Source organism: Podarcis muralis, chromosome 7 (assembly GCF_964188315.1).
Source record: "Podarcis muralis chromosome 7, rPodMur119.hap1.1, whole genome shotgun sequence".
In the NCBI taxonomy this organism is placed as follows: domain Eukaryota; kingdom Metazoa; phylum Chordata; class Lepidosauria; order Squamata; family Lacertidae; genus Podarcis; species Podarcis muralis.
This window is the reverse complement of record NC_135661.1, coordinates 81359089-81376238: the sequence shown is the minus strand read 5'-3', so window position 1 is coordinate 81376238 and position 17150 is coordinate 81359089. Positions and strand designations below refer to the sequence as shown.

General features: G+C 43.7%; 1 protein-coding gene across 2 annotated transcripts in view; it reads right to left on the bottom strand.

Moving 5' to 3' along the window:
• Window positions 1-1175: 1175 nt before the first annotated feature.
• CD79A (CD79a molecule) overlaps window positions 1176-17150 on the bottom strand; it is a 32201-nt gene continuing 16226 nt past the window's right edge. For both annotated transcript variants that reach the window (XM_028742282.2, XM_028742280.2), the window contains exons 2-5: window positions 14099-14566; window positions 7845-7963; window positions 5986-6054; window positions 1176-2815 (exon numbers count right to left, since the gene is read on the bottom strand). In XM_028742282.2, coding sequence (XP_028598115.1) covers window positions 2693-2815; window positions 5986-6054; window positions 7845-7963; window positions 14099-14566 — 779 coding nt within the window. In that variant the 3' untranslated portion in view covers window positions 1176-2692. The remainder of the gene's footprint in view (window positions 2816-5985; window positions 6055-7844; window positions 7964-14098; window positions 14567-17150) is intronic.

The following is a 17150-nucleotide window of genomic DNA, read 5'->3' as shown; positions in this document are numbered from 1 at the left end:
CATATCTTCTACATGGTGGCATTATAGTACACCTTCTAGATCAGGGGTCAGCAACGTTTTTCAGCCGTGGGCCAGTCCACCATCCCTCAGACCATGTGGTGGGCTGGACTATATTTTTTGGGGGGAAATGAACAAATTCCTATGCCCCACAAATAACCCAGAGATGCATTTTAAATAAAAGCACACATTCTACTCATGTAAAAACATGCTGATTCCCGGACCGTCCGCGGGCTGGATTAAGAAGGCGATTGGGCTGCATCTGGCCTGTGGACCTTAGGTTGCCTACCCCTGTTCTAGATGGTGAGTGCTGCTGAAGGGAGCTAACACTGTTTAAGGGTAGAGAGAACTGCTAAAAGGCCCTTACGGCAACTGCAATATAGAGTATTATCTGAACAGTCTGTGCCACCAACTTTGTTGCCTGCCCATGGTTGTGAATTGCTCTGGTTTTGTAAGGATAATACAGACACTTTTTAGAATAATTTAAAAGACATGCTCTGTTTCACCAGAGATGGTACCAGACGAAAAACAAATTGTTCCCAGGCACAGATGGTGCATTAAGGTTTAGGCTACAAGGCATATGGGTTGTAGGAAAGAGCACTGGCTGAAGTACAGTTGTACCTCGGGATGCGAACGGGATCCATTCTGGAGCCCCGTTCGCATCCAGAAGCAAATGTAACTAGCGACGGCTCATCTGCGCACACATGCGCCGCTTTTTGCTGCTTATGCACGTGACATCAGTTTGAGCGTCTGCGCATGTGCGAGTGGTGAAACCCGGAAGTAACGCGTTCTGTTACTTCCGGGTTGCCAAGGAGCGGAACTCGAACGTGCTCAACATGAAGCATATTCAACCCGAGGTATGACTGTATATAAAACTATCCATCATGAAGATAGTCAGTGCATGTTTCCTTGTGCAAAGATAGCCAGCTGGCCACTTATAGTGTGAAAATGTGTACTGTATTGCATCTGATCAGACAAGCATCAAGACAGGCCTGACTTTCCTGTACTGCTCAGTATTACAAAAGCACTGATCCAAACTAACCCTGTCATCATGAGGTTAGGGTTAGAAATAAGTTGTTCTCCTAAGTGAATAATAGAATATATCACTTTGATGTTGTTTTGAATATAAAGCAAGTAGGACATTTTCTAAATAAATGAAACATGTTGTTTCAAAACAATCTCATTTCATAATAGTGAAACATTTATTTTATTAACATCCCAGATGACAAAACATGAAAAAATAAGGAAATTTAGTCTGTCATTAAATCGAAATAGGATTACAAACTGTCTCCCATGCTAGGGCTTGGATCAAGAGTATTAATGGGGTCAACTACCCATTTCCCTGGTCATTGCTTCGACTCACCCACCTTTGGCAATCTTCTGTAATGCACAACCAGAGCTTTGTATGTCACGGTAAGAAGAGAGGGTCAGCCTATTACTTTAGGGAAACAACCAAACACTGTGAAATGTCTGGTTATTTTTTTAATTGGCTCCATGAAAACCTAAAACTCATTGGTTCTTCTAAGAGAGAGATGCTCAACATAGTGTCCTCCATATGTTTTTGGACTATAACTCCCATCAATCCAGCCAACAAAGACAATAGTAGGGGATAATGGGAATTATAGCCCGAAACATCTGGAGAGTATCACATTGGTTAACCCTATTACTTTTAGCCACAAGTCAGGCCCAAGTCTCATTAGCTCTCTCCAGCTCTCCTTTGGTCTTTGAAGAAAGCAGGGGAGGTTCATAGTGCAATCTATAAAAAAAATAAAAATCCTACAATATTAACAATGTTACAACTTTTTCCTATACAAGAGTGGGAAAGCATACAAGTAGCAGATCAAAGATGAAGACAAATATAATATTGAAACAAAAGTTGCATAGGTTTTTCACCCATGATATGATTTCAGCCTTTTCCTGGTTTCTACCAAAGCAAATGTTGGATAAGCTCTCAGTTTTTTATCCTGTCTTGTGATTGAAGCAGTCTATGTACTATTTCTTTCTTGTTCATGTGTGTCTTGAAGCATTGTCCAATCAGCACCATATACAGCTGGATTTTGCTGCAAACCTATAGCCCAATTTCCTTCTGCCTTCAACAATGGGGAAAAAATATACATTTGAACTGAACACAATGAGCATGCTGCCAAATCAGCTGCACTATAAATAGGTCTCTCTTAAACCCCAATTTCAGAAGGGAAAGTAGGAGCAGGCAGGCACCAGTTCTAAATGAATTAATCCTATAAGCTGCTCAGTTGTGCACCATTTGGTGAATATCACTGACGTGTTCTTTACATCTTGGAACAAATTTTCCTAGAAAAAGGGAGGGAAGCACCTCTTCCCAACAAGACCAAGAATGGAAAAGTGACTAGGAAGATGTCAAGTGAAGATAAAGTTAGTACTTGTCAGAATATTTTGTCAGGAAAACAAAAATGCCAGGAAACCTGTGTTGTTTACCCTCCTGCCAAAACCAGAACTTTCACAAAGCAGAATCAATAAGTTCTTCTCAGCCTTCTTATTGTAAACCTGACATAGTTATACAAGTGTGAGTATCCTGGAGAGAGGAGAATATAGAATCCTTCCACCCCTGCCCTCAATTCTCCTCAGCAGGATGAAGTGAGGGAGAATATTCAGGATTCAAAATGGGCTGTTTATACTATGTGCCTGGAAAGTGAATGCAAAGTGAAGTCCTTTTCTATCACGGTTTCTCTGGCTTCTCCAGCTGCAGATCAATCACTTTCACGTTCCCTATGTCCTGGTAGGTGGCCTGCAGCCCCCGTGAAATGTCCTCATACATGGAACAGTCATCCAAATTCAGTCCCTAGGAAGGGGAAACCAAAAAAGGTCAATCTCTGAAAGATAAGTCTATAAGTATGAATACTGATATAAAATGACAAAAAGGGGTTCACAGCGGGTGGCGCTATGGGTTAAACCACGGAGCCTAGGACTTGCTAATCAGAAGTTCGGCGGTTCGAATCCCCACAATGGAGTGAGCGCCCGTTGCTCATTCCCTGATCCTGCCAACCTAGCAGTTCAAAAGCACGTCAAAGTGCAAGTAGATAAATAGGTACTGCTCCGGTGGGAAGGTAAAAGGCGCTTCCGTGCGCTGCTCTGGTTCGCCAGAAGTGGCTTAGTCATGCTGGCCACATGACCCGGAAGCTGTACGCCGACTCCCTCGGCCAATAAAGTGAGATGAGCGCCACAACTCCAGAGTCGGCCATGACTGGACCTAATGGTCAGGAGCCCCTTTACCTTTACTATTATTCTGAAGATGCATTGAGTTTTAGGGTGCATTTAAAAACAATGGACATTACAAATTTCGGTGCATTCATTTCAAAGTGTCTGCTTTGTGGGATGTGACATCACTGTAGCAGTCAAATACAACATTTCCAGTTTGCCCAGAGTGGACACATGGGGATGTTGCTCCAGCCAGGAGGACTTTCTGTCACTAGGTATAACTTGATACAACCCTTTGGCTGCAACCCTAAACAAGTTTAAAGGTAAAGGGACCCCTGACCATTAGGTCCAGTTGTGGCAGACTCTGGGGTTGCGGCGCTCATCTCGCTTTATTGGCCAAGGGAGCCAGTGTACAGCTTCTGGGTCGTGGCCAGCATGACTAAGCCGCTTCTGGCGAACCAGAGCAGAGCATGGAAATGCAGTTTACTTTCCCACCGGAGTTGTACCTATTTATCTACTTGCACTTTGATGTGCTTTCGAACTGCTAGGTTGGCAGGAGCAGGGACCAAGCAATGGGAGGGATTCGAACGTGGGGATTCGAACCGCCGACCTTCTGATCAGCAAGTCCTAGGCTCTGTGGTTTAACCCACAGCGCCACCCGCGCCCCGTCCTAAACAAGTTTATTAGGGTTTACTTCTTAAACAAGTTTATTAGGAAGTAAATCCCACTAAGTAGGATATTGAGATTGAACTGAAGGGGGAGACAGCACTCTTCTTTTTCCACAGGCCTTGCCACAGGAAAGGGCGGAGTGGGTCTGGGTTTTTTAGGATAAAGGCAAAACATACTTTCACAGTAATGTAATGAACTCATCTTGAGCAACAGGAAAATGTACATAAGCATATAAAATAAAATACATAAAAATAGCAAATAGTAAAGCTTTTGACTACTTTCCTTCCTACTGGAATTAAAGCATCCTCATTTTTTAATTCACTGATCTTTGGCAGGGATCCTCACCCCTAAATCTGTAGGCAGTGCCTATACTTTGGAACTCCCTGCCTATTGAGATCAAGCGCATGACTTCACTGTACTCTTTTCAGCATCTGCTAAAAACATTCCTGTTTAGACAAGTCTGCCCAGAAGCTTAGAACTTTGAGGTGATTTAAATCTGTTTTAGCATTTTAACTTTTGTATGCTTTAAAGCAGGTTTCTGCAAACTCAGCCCTCCATATGTTTTCAGACTACAATTCCCATCATCCCTGACCACTGGTCCTGCTAGCTAGGGATCATGGGAGTTGTAGGCCAAAAAACATCTGGAGGGCTGAGTTTGAGGAAGCCTGCTTTCAAGTCAGGGGCTGTAATTTTTTCCCTTGATTTCACTGCTTTATCTCTTTGTAAACCGCTTTGAGGTTTTGTTTTGTTTTTACAATCAAGCGGTGTATAAATTTTATGAAATATTATATATATATATATATATATATATATGCAGGTTTTGGTGTCCTCGGGTGTCTTCCCGTGTAAAAGTTGGGGTGTCTAGGCGACGTTTCGACGAGGTCTCACTCGTCATCTTCAGGCTGGTGCTTTCGGCTTCTTGTTACTGGAACAGAGCAGGATCTCAGTGTTTGAGTTCCTATAAATACTGTTGAAGGTGTGGTGTATAGCCTCCAATGTTCTGGGCAGAGAGGAGGTTCCCAGGCTAGTGTGCCTTTTCTTCTTTTGTTCCTTAATTACTTGAGGGATATCTTGAGGGATATCCATTCACAACCAGAGGTACCACTATATATATATATATATATATATATATATATATATATATATATATATATATTTGCTTTCGTAGATTTTCACGGGTACAGGAATGCAGGTTTTGGTGTCCTCGGGTGTCTTCCCGTGTAAAAGTTGGGGTGTCTAGGCGACGTTTCGACGAGGTCTCACTCGTCATCTTCAGGCTGGTGCTTTCGGCTTCTTGTTACTGGAACAGAGCAGGATCTCAGTGTTTGAGTTCCTATAAATACTGTTGAAGGTGTGGTGTATAGCCTCCAATGTTCTGGGCAGAGAGGAGGTTCCCAGGTTAAGGAACAAAAGAAGAAAAGGCACACTAGCCTGGGAACCTCCTCTCTGCCCAGAACATTGGAGGCTATACACCACACCTTCAACAGTATTTATAGGAACTCAAACACTGAGATCCTGCTCTGTTCCAGTAACAAGAAGCCGAAAGCACCAGCCTGAAGATGACGAGTGAGACCTCGTCGAAACGTCGCCTAGACACCCCAACTTTTACACGGGAAGACACCCGAGGACACCAAAACCTGCATATATATATATATATATATATATATATATATATATAGTGGTACCTCTGGTTGTGAATGGGATCCGTTCCAGAGGCCCGTTCGCAACATGAGCAGAACGCAACCCGCGTCTGCGTGGGTCGCGATTCGCATGTGTGTGACATCGTTTTGTGCATCTGTCCATGTAGCGAAACCCGGAAGTAACCTTTCCGTTACTTCCGGGTCGCCGCGGCACGCAACCTGAAAACGCGCAACCTGAAGCAAACATAACATGAGGTATGACTGTATTATGCATGAATATGTTTCTTTGCCCGGTGTTAGATTATGCTGCTGCAGAATACTGGCTGGGCTTCCTATTCCCAGTATCATATGAATATACCATGGTGTCTGTCTCCTTCAGCTTTGGAATTTTCCCACATTCTGCTGCACAGAAGCATGGGCGTAGCCAGGATTTTTCTTAACATTTTTATTTATGGGGGGGGGGCAACTGCCAATCCCTTCCCCATGCCCAGTCTCCTGGAATTACCTCATATATGTTCTCCTCTTCATAAGCCTTCTTCTTGGCTTGTAAAAGGCGCTCGTTTTCCCATCTCTTCTGCAAAAAGAGAGAGAGAGAGAGAGAGAGAGAGAGAGGGAAAAGACTATGAAAACAAGTGTGGAACATCAGGGTAGGCATCACTGGGCCTGCCTAAAGCCCGCAGCCCAGTAGTGAGCCCAATGCCATTCTCTGGAGCTGCTCCTCAGTGATGCTGTCTGTTCATCTGCCCTCTAAGTGTGCAAACTATCTGAAGAAGTGTGCATGCACACGAAAGCTCATACCAAGAACTAACTTAGTTGGTCTTTAAGGTGCTACTGGAAGGAAAAAAAATTTTTTTTGTTTTGACTATGGCAGACCAACACGGCTACCCATCTGTAACTGTGCAAACATAAGAATGAGATAATAGAGACATAGTCTCTATGTGCTTTTCCTCCAAGTGGCTGGGCTTCCTGGGCTCCACCAAATTGGAGATGGTTCTTTGCTTAGCTGCATCAGTTTTCGGTGCATTTTACATGCTTTTAGGCCACAAACTCAGGCCACACCCACCCACCACACATTTAAAGCACTCTTCTGTCACTTTAACAGCCATGGCTTCTCCCAAAGACTCATGGGAACTGTAGTTAAGTGTGCCAAGAGTTGTTAGGAGACCCCTCACAGAGCTGCAATTCCCAGCACTCTTAAAAAACTACAGTTACCAGGATTCTTTGAGGGAAGCCATGACTGTTAAAATGGTACAATAATGGCTTTTTTTAAAAAAAAAAAAGTATGTTGTGGATGTAACCTTAAACCAGTATAACTGTCCTTCCCCCATTCAGAGTTGGGATTCGCTGAGGAAGCGAGAGGTGAGTTACAGCGAATTGTTGATTACCACTTCTTGCTAAATGACAATTACCAGTATTGAGAGGCTCATAATCTTGGTAGCCATTTACTGCTTAGATTTCACAGGTTCTCAATACGTTGGTCACAGTTAATGGTAACTAAAGAGTTGATAACAGAAGAGCATAACAATTAAATGAATTTTAGTTTAAGGGCCATTTCATACAAACAAAAACTGGTCCTCAGCTGATCAGCAGATGATAAAACTGAACACATGTTACAACATTCTGTCTGGCCATATGGAAAAGTAGTTGAATAAGTTCTCTGTCATGCATGATTGGGGTGCATGGGTGAAAACCTACATCCTGGGTAGCTGTGTGTGACAGAGAAATAAACAGGCCACTTCAGCAAATGACCAGCTGTAATTCAGACAGCATTTGTAGATGGACAATTCTAGCTTATGTGAACTAGTCTTCAGTTAGCTGTGTAGATAAAACAACACGTCTCAGATAAGTACCAGGGGCCAGGACATGGTCTAAAGGTGCATGACACAGCCATCTTGTTCTTGTCAGTCCCTGGATGGGAACCTACCTGAGACCCCTCTGTGTGCTTCCTTAAGTTTCATGACAGCGGAGAAGTGGGATATCGATGTGATAAACATGTCACACAAGCCTTTTACTAAAGGAACACAGCAAAAAGCATTTTGTATTTCAGAGCCATCCACTTACTGTTCTCAGACAATACCTTTGGTCCTTTGCTATAACTGACCCATGTGATTCCAGTGAACTGCCATTTGGGGGAAAACTCTTGTATTAGGCGATGATCTAGATGCTGTGCCTGTTGCTGGTGTACACTCTGATAAAAGGACAGTTTGCCTCTTTGGGGTAACAATCTACTCTTTAAAAATAGAAAAAAAAGCAGAACAAGATCTGGTGACTGGAAACTGTAGGCTGACAGATTCATTATGCACCATGCTCTCCCTGTCTGTCACCATGCATACAAAGAATAGTCAGAGGGAAATAACAGCTCACCCTGAAGAGCAAAAAAAGACCAGGACCAATGGCACAGATGAGTAGCAGGAAACCCTCAGCTGTGATGATCTTATTTTTGACGCCTTCTGTCATGTTCAGGAAAGAGGCTGGTCGAGGCCCTAGAAGACAGCAAGCAGGAGAGTGTTTGATCCAGAAATCCCACAGCATCCCTAACTATTTTATCACTCTCTTGCAATCCCAGGTAAAAGTACAAGTATGCAAAGAAAAATATGCACCCCAGGTGTTATTGCATTAAGTGTCTTTGTTTGTATTGATTTACTCTGCCTGCCCTGCCATGGGTGGCGCTGTGGGTTAAACCACAGAGCCTAGAGCTTCCCGATCAGAAGGTCGGTGGTTCGAATCCCCGCGACAGGGTGAGCTCCCGTTGCTTGGTCCCTGCTGCTGCCAACCTAGCAGTTCGAAAGCACGAAGTGCAAGTAGATAAATAGGTACCGCTCTGGCGGGAAGGTAAATGGCATTTCCGTGCACTGCTCTGGTTCGCCAGTAGTGGCTTTGTCATGCTGGCCACATGACCCAGAAGCTGTATGCCGGCTCCCTCCGCCAATAAAGCGAGATGAGCGCTGCAACCCGAGAGTCGGCCACGACTGGACCTAATGGTCAGGGGTCCCTTTACCTTTACCTTACCTTACTCTGCCTGCCCTGCCACCTCTGCCACTGGCAGAGAAGTGGCACTGGCACTGATTTTGGGCAAGTACTTGCTATGAAATTGGCACTGATGCCAGCACTGCTTCTCCACAATGGTTCTGTTTGTACATTGCAGTGCCAAACCTACTCTCCGGATTTCTCCTTAAGATAAAATTTTTGGTGGCGGCTTCTGTGCCTCTTCACACATTCTGCAGAAAACATTTCCCCATTCTGAAGCTTCAGGTTAAATGTTGTGTTGTGCGGGCTGATAATATGTCATTTCACAGGCCAGTGGCAATTTCAGAAAGGAAATGAAAGTTCTTATTGACAAAACAAGGTTGTGGAGCATATTTACAAAAACCCTGATCAAGAAACGGTCTGGCAGAAGTATGAATTCTGCTCTGACTTATAACTCACTGGGTGTTTGGGAGCAATGCTAGTTGTAACACGTAGTTTACTTCTCAATGAAACCTACCTAACAAAGTTGTTGAAATGATAAAATATGGTTGGGGCTCCTTGGAAGAAGGCAGGAAGATAAACAATATCAATATTTTCATAACCCAGAACTCACCTGTATCAGTCCCTATTCCCTCTGAGCTTCTGCCTGGCACTACTCTAGCTACACTCCCATCTCTCTGGAAGAACCATTAACTTTAAGAATTCCATGCAGGAATCCTGTCCAGATATTACCAGCCTGGCTTAGGTCTCTAGAAAATCCCCAGCCTGAAAAACTAAGCTGCTTCACTATAACTCATGAGTGCAGCTACTCAAAGCACACCCACTGAAATTAATGGGGATGACTAACTTAGGTCCATTAATTTCATTGAGACTATTCTGTGTAGAACTTAGTTAAATACAACCCCACGTTCTTTTCCTTCTACATCTGGCACCAGGTATATATCTATTTAACCAAGTGGTAACTTTGCAAGTGGTTAACTTGTATTCCCCCTGCCAGGTGATGAGGAAAATCTAAACACATCTAAGCAGAAATCTGGGGAAGCAGGGAAATAATCATATTGTCTTCATTAGGCTACAGCAGATTGTGGAACAGGAAAAATGCACCTCTCTGAATTCTGCAATGTCGTTTTCCAGCCAAGCAATGTTTTAAAAATGCATCTACTAAGATAACGTGCACATAAGAATGCTTGTATAATGACAAAGATGCAGTATACTCCGGAAAATTACTTTGCAAAAATGGGAAAACTGCACGTAAAAATGTGTATATTGGAAGAAAATTGCACCAAAACACTTGTGAAATTCATGAGGCCTTTTTCTAAAATGTGGAAATGTAGAGGGCAGGACTTAAAGACTAGAAAAAAATAAGAAACTGAAACTTATATTGGCCCATGCCTAGTGTTGAGAAGCTATCAAGTGTCACCTGGCAGCAGCTGTTTAATCAGAAGGTGGAAGAGAAGAAACTCCATCAACACAGCTGAGAGACTGGCATTTCTTGGTTTCTCCTCTCTTTGAAGTTTTCTACCACAGCAGGAACTAAGAACTCCTGTCTTGAGTACTAGTTTCCTCCTCCTGCCTCATCCATTTATCTTTTGTGTCATCATTCTTGATGCCTCCCTTTCCATGGAGGTGCAGGTTGCAGCAACAGCCAAGGTGACAGTTTTCCATCTTCGCCGTATCAAGCAGTTGGTCCCTTACCTTTCCCACCCTGACCTGGCCATAGTGATCCATGCGACGGTCACCTCCAGGCTTGACTACTGTAACTCGCTCTATGCGGGGCTGCCCTTGAAACTGTCCCAGAAACTCCAGTGGGTGCAGAATGCTGCAGCGAGGCTCCTCACGGGGTCTTTGCCATGGGAGCATATTCACCCAGTGCTTTTGAAGCTGCACTGGATCCTGGTGGACTACAGGGTCAGGTTTAAGGTGCTGGTTTTGACCTTTAAAGCCCTATATGACCTAGGACCCTCGTACTTACGGGACCGCCTCTCCTGGTATGTCCCGCAGAGGACCCTAAGGTCCATGAATAATAATAGTTTAGAGGTCCCAGGCCCTAAGGAAGTTAGATTATCCTCCACCAGGGCCAGGGCCTTTTCAGTGATGGCTCCAACCTGGTGGAATGCTTTGTCCCACAAGACTAGAACCCTGCAGGACTTGATCTCCTTCTGCAGGGCCTGTAAGACAGAGCTATTCCACCTGGCCTTCAATTTGAATTAGCCTGATCCTCTATTTCCTTTTCCCTTTTCTCTTCTATGAAGAAACCCTTTCTGGGATCCCACATTTAAATTTTTTACTGGCCTCCTTGCTGGCCCTAGTGGCACCAACTTGGCCAGTTAGCCCTGGTGATCATTTGATGTCTGACAGGTTTTTTTTTCCACTTCCCAAAATGACCCCTGATTTTTTGAATTTTATTGATATTGATGCTGCATTTTTATGTTGTATTTTATGCTGTTTTAAAGTTGCATTTTAATCAATGTTTTATATTTGCTGTTCTCCGCCCTGAGCCCGGTTTTTAAACTGGGAAGGGCAGGGTATAAATAAATAATAATAATAATAATAATTATTATTATTATTATTATTATTATTATTATTATTATTATTACGTCTAAATTATAACCCTGAGGGCAGGAGCTGTCTTGTTTTTATTGCTCTGGAAGCCTTTTTCATCCGAATGCATGCACACATTGCACATCCAACATGGAAAATTACCACTTGGTAAAATGATGACCAGTATTTAATCTGCCATCACTTACAGGGGAAAGGGAGATAACTCCCTCACATTGTAACAACCACAACTTGTTGTTTTGCTGGCTCTAGACCATTGGTTTTCAACTGGTGGCTTGAGAAAAGATCAGAGATGGACCGTGGCAGCAACACCATACAAATAGATGGTAGAAAAATAAATAAATAAGAAATGGGTCCCCAAATGTCTGTTTGACTTAAAGGTGGGCCCTGAAGTCTGCTGCTCTACCAGGGTTTCCCAAATTTGGGTCTCCAGCTGCTGTTGGGCTACAACTCCCATCATCCCTATCTAGCAGGGCCAGTGGTCAGGGATGATGGGAATTGTAGTCCAAAAACAGCTGGAGACCCAAGTTTGGGAAACGCTGCTATAGACAATGGGGAACAGCTGTAGCTCAGTGCTAGGACATCTGCCTCTCTGGCCTTTCCATGTAGGGATGAGATAGATTTCCTGCCTAATTATAACCCTGCAGTTGACTCTGCCAGTTTGCCAACACCATTGTCGTCGTCCTCTTCCTCTTCAACCTGATTATGTCTTTCTGGACTGTCTGATCTTAAGCTTCTGATATTTTCCAAATGGTGATTTGAAGGAAGGTGGTCAGGAAATGGCCAAAGAACAATATTATGACTATTAATACAAGATCAGAGTTGAAACTTCTTTTTTTGGGGGGGGGGGGATGTGCCAAGAAACTTCTCGTATCTGATGCATTCTAGCAAACATTTGAATTCATCATCTCCAAACCAGCCCCCTTCCCTCCAACTCTCCCAAATCTAGGTGCTGAAGGATTTTTAAAGGACAGCATTAAGTTGTGTAGCTATTGAACATAGCAAATTATAGTTTTCACTACTTCCTCAAGACTCTTATCAGCAAGACTTAAAGTTTTCATTTTTAAAAAGACCACCCCACCAATACTAATATTAATACCAATACTTAAAATTTATGTATACCCCACCTTTTTCCCTGATGGGACTCAAGGTGCCTCTCAAAGAAATATCTCTCAACCCAAGACTGCAATCTTACGTAATTCAGAGGAAGCTCATTGAACACAGTGGTCCTTACGCCCAAGTCGCTATTCACAGGTTTCAATAGTAAGATTTGTTTTATTTATCTAGTTTCCATAATCCTATTTTTTCACCATGGAGCTCTGAGCTGAGTATGCAGGGGCTGTCTCTCATTTTACCCTTACATCTACAAGTTAGACTACGCTGAAAAGACAGAGACTTGCCAAAAGAAGTTATCACTCAGCAGGGTATTGAAACCTCAGTCCAAGTCTTGCATCGTCAATGGTTTTCCAAGTGTCAGGATTCAGAATCAGATATAAAACAACATTTCAAGGCCAATGTTGAAAACTAAACACAAAACAACAGTGAACATCCTGAGATATTTCTGATTTTCAGACTGTATTTATTTCAGATCTATAAGGAGATAAAAAAATTTTTCAAAGTAGCTCCTAGAAAAGTTTTAAAGTTTAGTCATCTTATACTCTCTTCTGATATGCATTGGCCAATTACAAATTATTTTTTCTAACACAATTTTTTAAAAAAACAAACAAACCCCAAACTAACAGGCAAATGTAACTTCTGATGCAGCCTATGCAGTGGTACCTCAGGTTAAGTACTTAATTGGTTCCAGAAGTCCATTCTTAACCAGAAGCATTCTTGCCCTGAAGCGGACTTTCCCATTGAAAGTAATGAAAAGTAGATTGATCCATTCCAGACGATGAAACCCCCCCCCCCCTAAAACAGCAATTTAACACGAATGAAGACTTTAAAAGAATTTTTCGATTTCAATTTAAATAAGCAGAATGTCTTAAAGATCGTTTGGGATGCCAGCAAAGCTGTCCTTAGAGGATTTTTTATACAGTGGTATCTCAGGTTAAGTACTTAATTTGTTCTGGAGGTCCATTCTTAACCTGAAACTGTTCTTAACCTGAAGCACCACTTTAACTAATGGGGCCTCCAGCTGCTGCTGCACCGCCACTGCACAAATTCTGTTCTCATCCTTAAGCAAAGTTCTTAACCCGAGGTAATATTTCTGGGTTAGTGGAGTCTGTAACCTGAAGCGTATGTAACCTGAAGCGTATGTAACCCGAGGTACCACTGTACACCCTTCCCTCAGCTTTCCTGCTGATCCCGAGACAGCTTGTGTGTGTGTGTGTGTGTGTGTGTGTGTGTGTGTGTAAAAATCCCATTGGCACCAATGGGCATTTCCCCCCTGTCTAATTGTTGCCCATTTTTGGTGGTGGTGGGGGAGCAATTTTAGTTAGGATCACAGACTACAGGGAGTTATCTCTGCTTTCTCCAATCACAGTTCCAATGAGAATTGCACCCCCCAAAGACATGGCAATAAGCATTGTGTGTGTGTGTGGGGGGGGGGGGTTCTCTCACTAACTACTAAGCCTAATTGCCACACTAGGAGAGGTGTGTGGGTATTTTTGGTCATGATTAAGTGTGCCATTGTTAAGTTGTGGGTGAACATATCAGACGACACAGCGATTCTTCAAACAGCTCTTGTTTATTCACAGGCCAGAACAGAACTGACTGAAGGGTTCAGCCAACCTGCTTATATAGAGCTCCACTACAAAGCAACAGTAACAACTTTCTGTAACTATCCAATCACTGAACGTCACTTTCAATTCCTTATTTGCATATGTGGACCTGAGTGAAAACTATCTACAGTATCCCCCTGCTGGCCCAGGGTGAGAACTTCAGTACATAACAGCCATGACTAATAATAATAATAATAATAATAATAATAATAATAATAATTTATTATTTATACCCCGCCCATCTGGCTGAGTTTCCCCAGCCACTCTGGGCGGCTCCCAACCGAGTGTTAAAAACATACCCACAGACTTACCCACCCCAGCTTTACAGATACCACCCCAACCCTATGGAGTAACAAGATTCATACTCACTCCGGACCCAGAGGTACGTGCCACAAGACTGGCGTTGGCCGGCCGATGGAGCAGACACACAGCAATAGTACATGGCTGTGTCTTCCCTTTGGACTGAATGGAAGCTGAGCGTTGACAACCCTTGAGAAATGTCTTCCGTGATCTTCCGGGTGTCAGTCTCGTTGACAGCAAAGCTTTCACTGCAGTTGGAGGAGCAAGTCTTTTTCCAAATGACTTTGGCCCCACTGGGGGCCTTGAACTTGCACTCCAGAGTGGCAGAAGACCCTTCGGTGGTTATGTAAGAGGGGCGTCCAGCCTCCACCGTCATGGACACATAGCCCACTGGTGTAGGCAGGGGGGCTGTTTTGGGGTGTTTTTTCTCAGTTGTAGGGGACAGAGTGGCTTCCGTTGTTCCAGAGCTGCTGGCATTTAGTGTGTCTGATGGTGAAATGGACTTGTCAACTGTGGTCTGGTTCCCACAAGCATAACCTGGAGAAGGGAAAAGGGAGAAGGGAAAAGTTTTGATGTCTTCAAGCTGTAGAAAGAACCATCTTCCTTTCTTTCTTTTTATGTGGAAATCTCCTTTTGTTTCATTTAGGGCAGTGGTTTTCAACCAGTGTGCTATGGTACCCTGGGTCAGGTGTGCCATGGGCAACACTGGTCTCCATCCCCCTTCCTTCCTTCCTTCCTTCCTTCCTTCCTTCCTTCCTTCCTTCCGCCCTCCCTCCCTCCCTCCCTCCCTCCCTCCCTCCTCTGAAATATTTTAGAAGTTTTAAAAGCCTGGGATATTTATCTTTTTAGAGTCTTTGCATAGCACCTAAAGGATGCCAGCATCGGTATCCACTGGAGAAGGAGTTCCACAAATGGGCTGTCACTATCAAAAATGCTCTCACTCCATGTACTATTATTTTTTATTAAAATGTGTGTGTGCCTTTCATCCACAGATCTCTGGGATCGCTTCTATGAAGACAGAAGAGCACAGATGAGGGCATAAACAGATGTTAACGTATGGGCATATACTGAAGTCATGAGTCAAAAAGGATTTTAGTAGGTGAGTAGCACTGGCTCGGAGCTACAAACATGAAACATGAGTCTGACCAAACTGCGGGGGGCAGTGGAAGACAGGAGTGCCTGGCGTGCTTTGGTCCATGGGGTCACGAAGAATCAGACACAACTAAATGACTAAACAACAACAAAAGAAGTGGCTTGAAATGAGTTTGCAAACAGAACTAAAGAGAGCTGGTTCCAACATACCTTAAGCTGTAGAAGGGAGTCATATTCTCAGGCCTACTTATTTAAAATACAACGCAGTGGTGTATCTGGGAATTCATTCTCTCTTTCCAACATCTTTGAAGACTTAGCTACAAGTGGGGTTGGGAATATGTCAAGAGACCATCAGGTCACCAAACATTTGGGTTACCCTCCTCCTGCCCCAAGACAGAGAGAAAATGAGAATGTGCGCGCACACACTTTACTTTTCCATGGGGCCTGGGTAAAGGTCTGATCTAGTAGAATTAAATTTGCTAATAATAACTATAGCTGGACCATAAAGAAGGCTGATCGCCAAAGAATTGATGCTTTTGAATTATGGTGCTGGAGGAGACTCTTGAGAGTCCCATGGACTGCAAGAAAATTCAACCTATCCATTCTTAAGGAAATCAGCCCTGAGTGCTCACTGGAAGGACAGATCCTGAAGCTGAGGCTCCAATACTTTGGCCACCTCATGAGAAGAGAAGACTCCCTGGAAAAGACCCTGATGTTGGGAAAGATGGAGGGCACAAGGAGAAGGGGACAACAGAGGACGAGATGGCTGGACAGTGTTCTCAAAGCTACCAGCATGAGTTTGACCAAACTGCGGGAGGCAGCGGAAGACAGGAGTGCCTGGCATGCTCTGGTCCATGAGGTCACAGAGAGTTGGACATGACTAAATGACTAAACAACAACAACAACAATAGTAGTAATATATTACTTGTTGCTCCAGCCACATTAGTTGTGGTACCCCACCTAACACTCCATTAAATTAAAGCTTACACTGCATGGTAAAAATCTCAGATCTGCTTGTTGTCACCATGAAAACATTGATCCTGATGAATCCTCTTTACTTTTACATAGGATGTCAACAAAACCACAAACCAATCATAGAATACATCTGTGGACACAGAGCTGACCTGGAACCAGGAGTGAAGGACCTATTGGCCCACCAGGTGCTTGTTGGACTCCAACTCCCATCAGCCCCTGCAAGCATGGCCAATGGGCAGGGATGATGGGAGTTGTGGTCTAGTGGAAGCAGGGATGGCCAAAGGTTCCCCAGCCCTGACCTAGACAAACCAGTGTTTGGGCTCAAAGTAAGGCAGTTTCTAGCTGCTAACTTCGAACAGTCTTGATTAAATGGTTGCATTTACATGCCACCATAAGTCAAGGTTTATTTTTATCGATTGATGGAGATGGATACCTCTCACTACAAAGGGCATTCCATAAATGGGGAACCACCACTGAAAAGATCCTGCCACAAGTTGATTGTGAACCTACAGTGTGTTCAGGTAAATGCAGCCATAGGACCAGAACTAAGAGACACACATTTTTCCAGCATATGTGGGGGGCTTGTAAAAAAGAGTTATGGTTTTGGACTGTGGTCTTTTCAGAAATTACTAAGATGACTGGACAGCAGTCATTAGTCCTGTTAAACATGTTTCAGAACAATGGGGATTGTCACTTAAAACCTCAAATTGGCTATCTTCTTGCAGCTGCCAGCCAGCTGTTGCTCAGTATTGGAAGGACCTCCTAAAGGATGCCGTGTTAGCTAACTGGTATAGGTAAGGTAAAGTAAAGGTAAAGGACCCCTGGATGGTTAAGTCCAGTCAAAGGCGACTATGGGGTTGAGGCGCTCATCTTGCTTTCTGGCCGAGGGAGCCGGTGTTTGTCCACAGACAGCTTTCCGAGTCATGTGGCCAACATGACTAAACCACTTCTGGCGCAACGGAACACCGTGATGGAAACCAGAGCGCACGGAAACACAGTTTACCTTCCCACCGCAGCAGTACCTATTTATATACTTGCACTGGCGTGCTTTTGA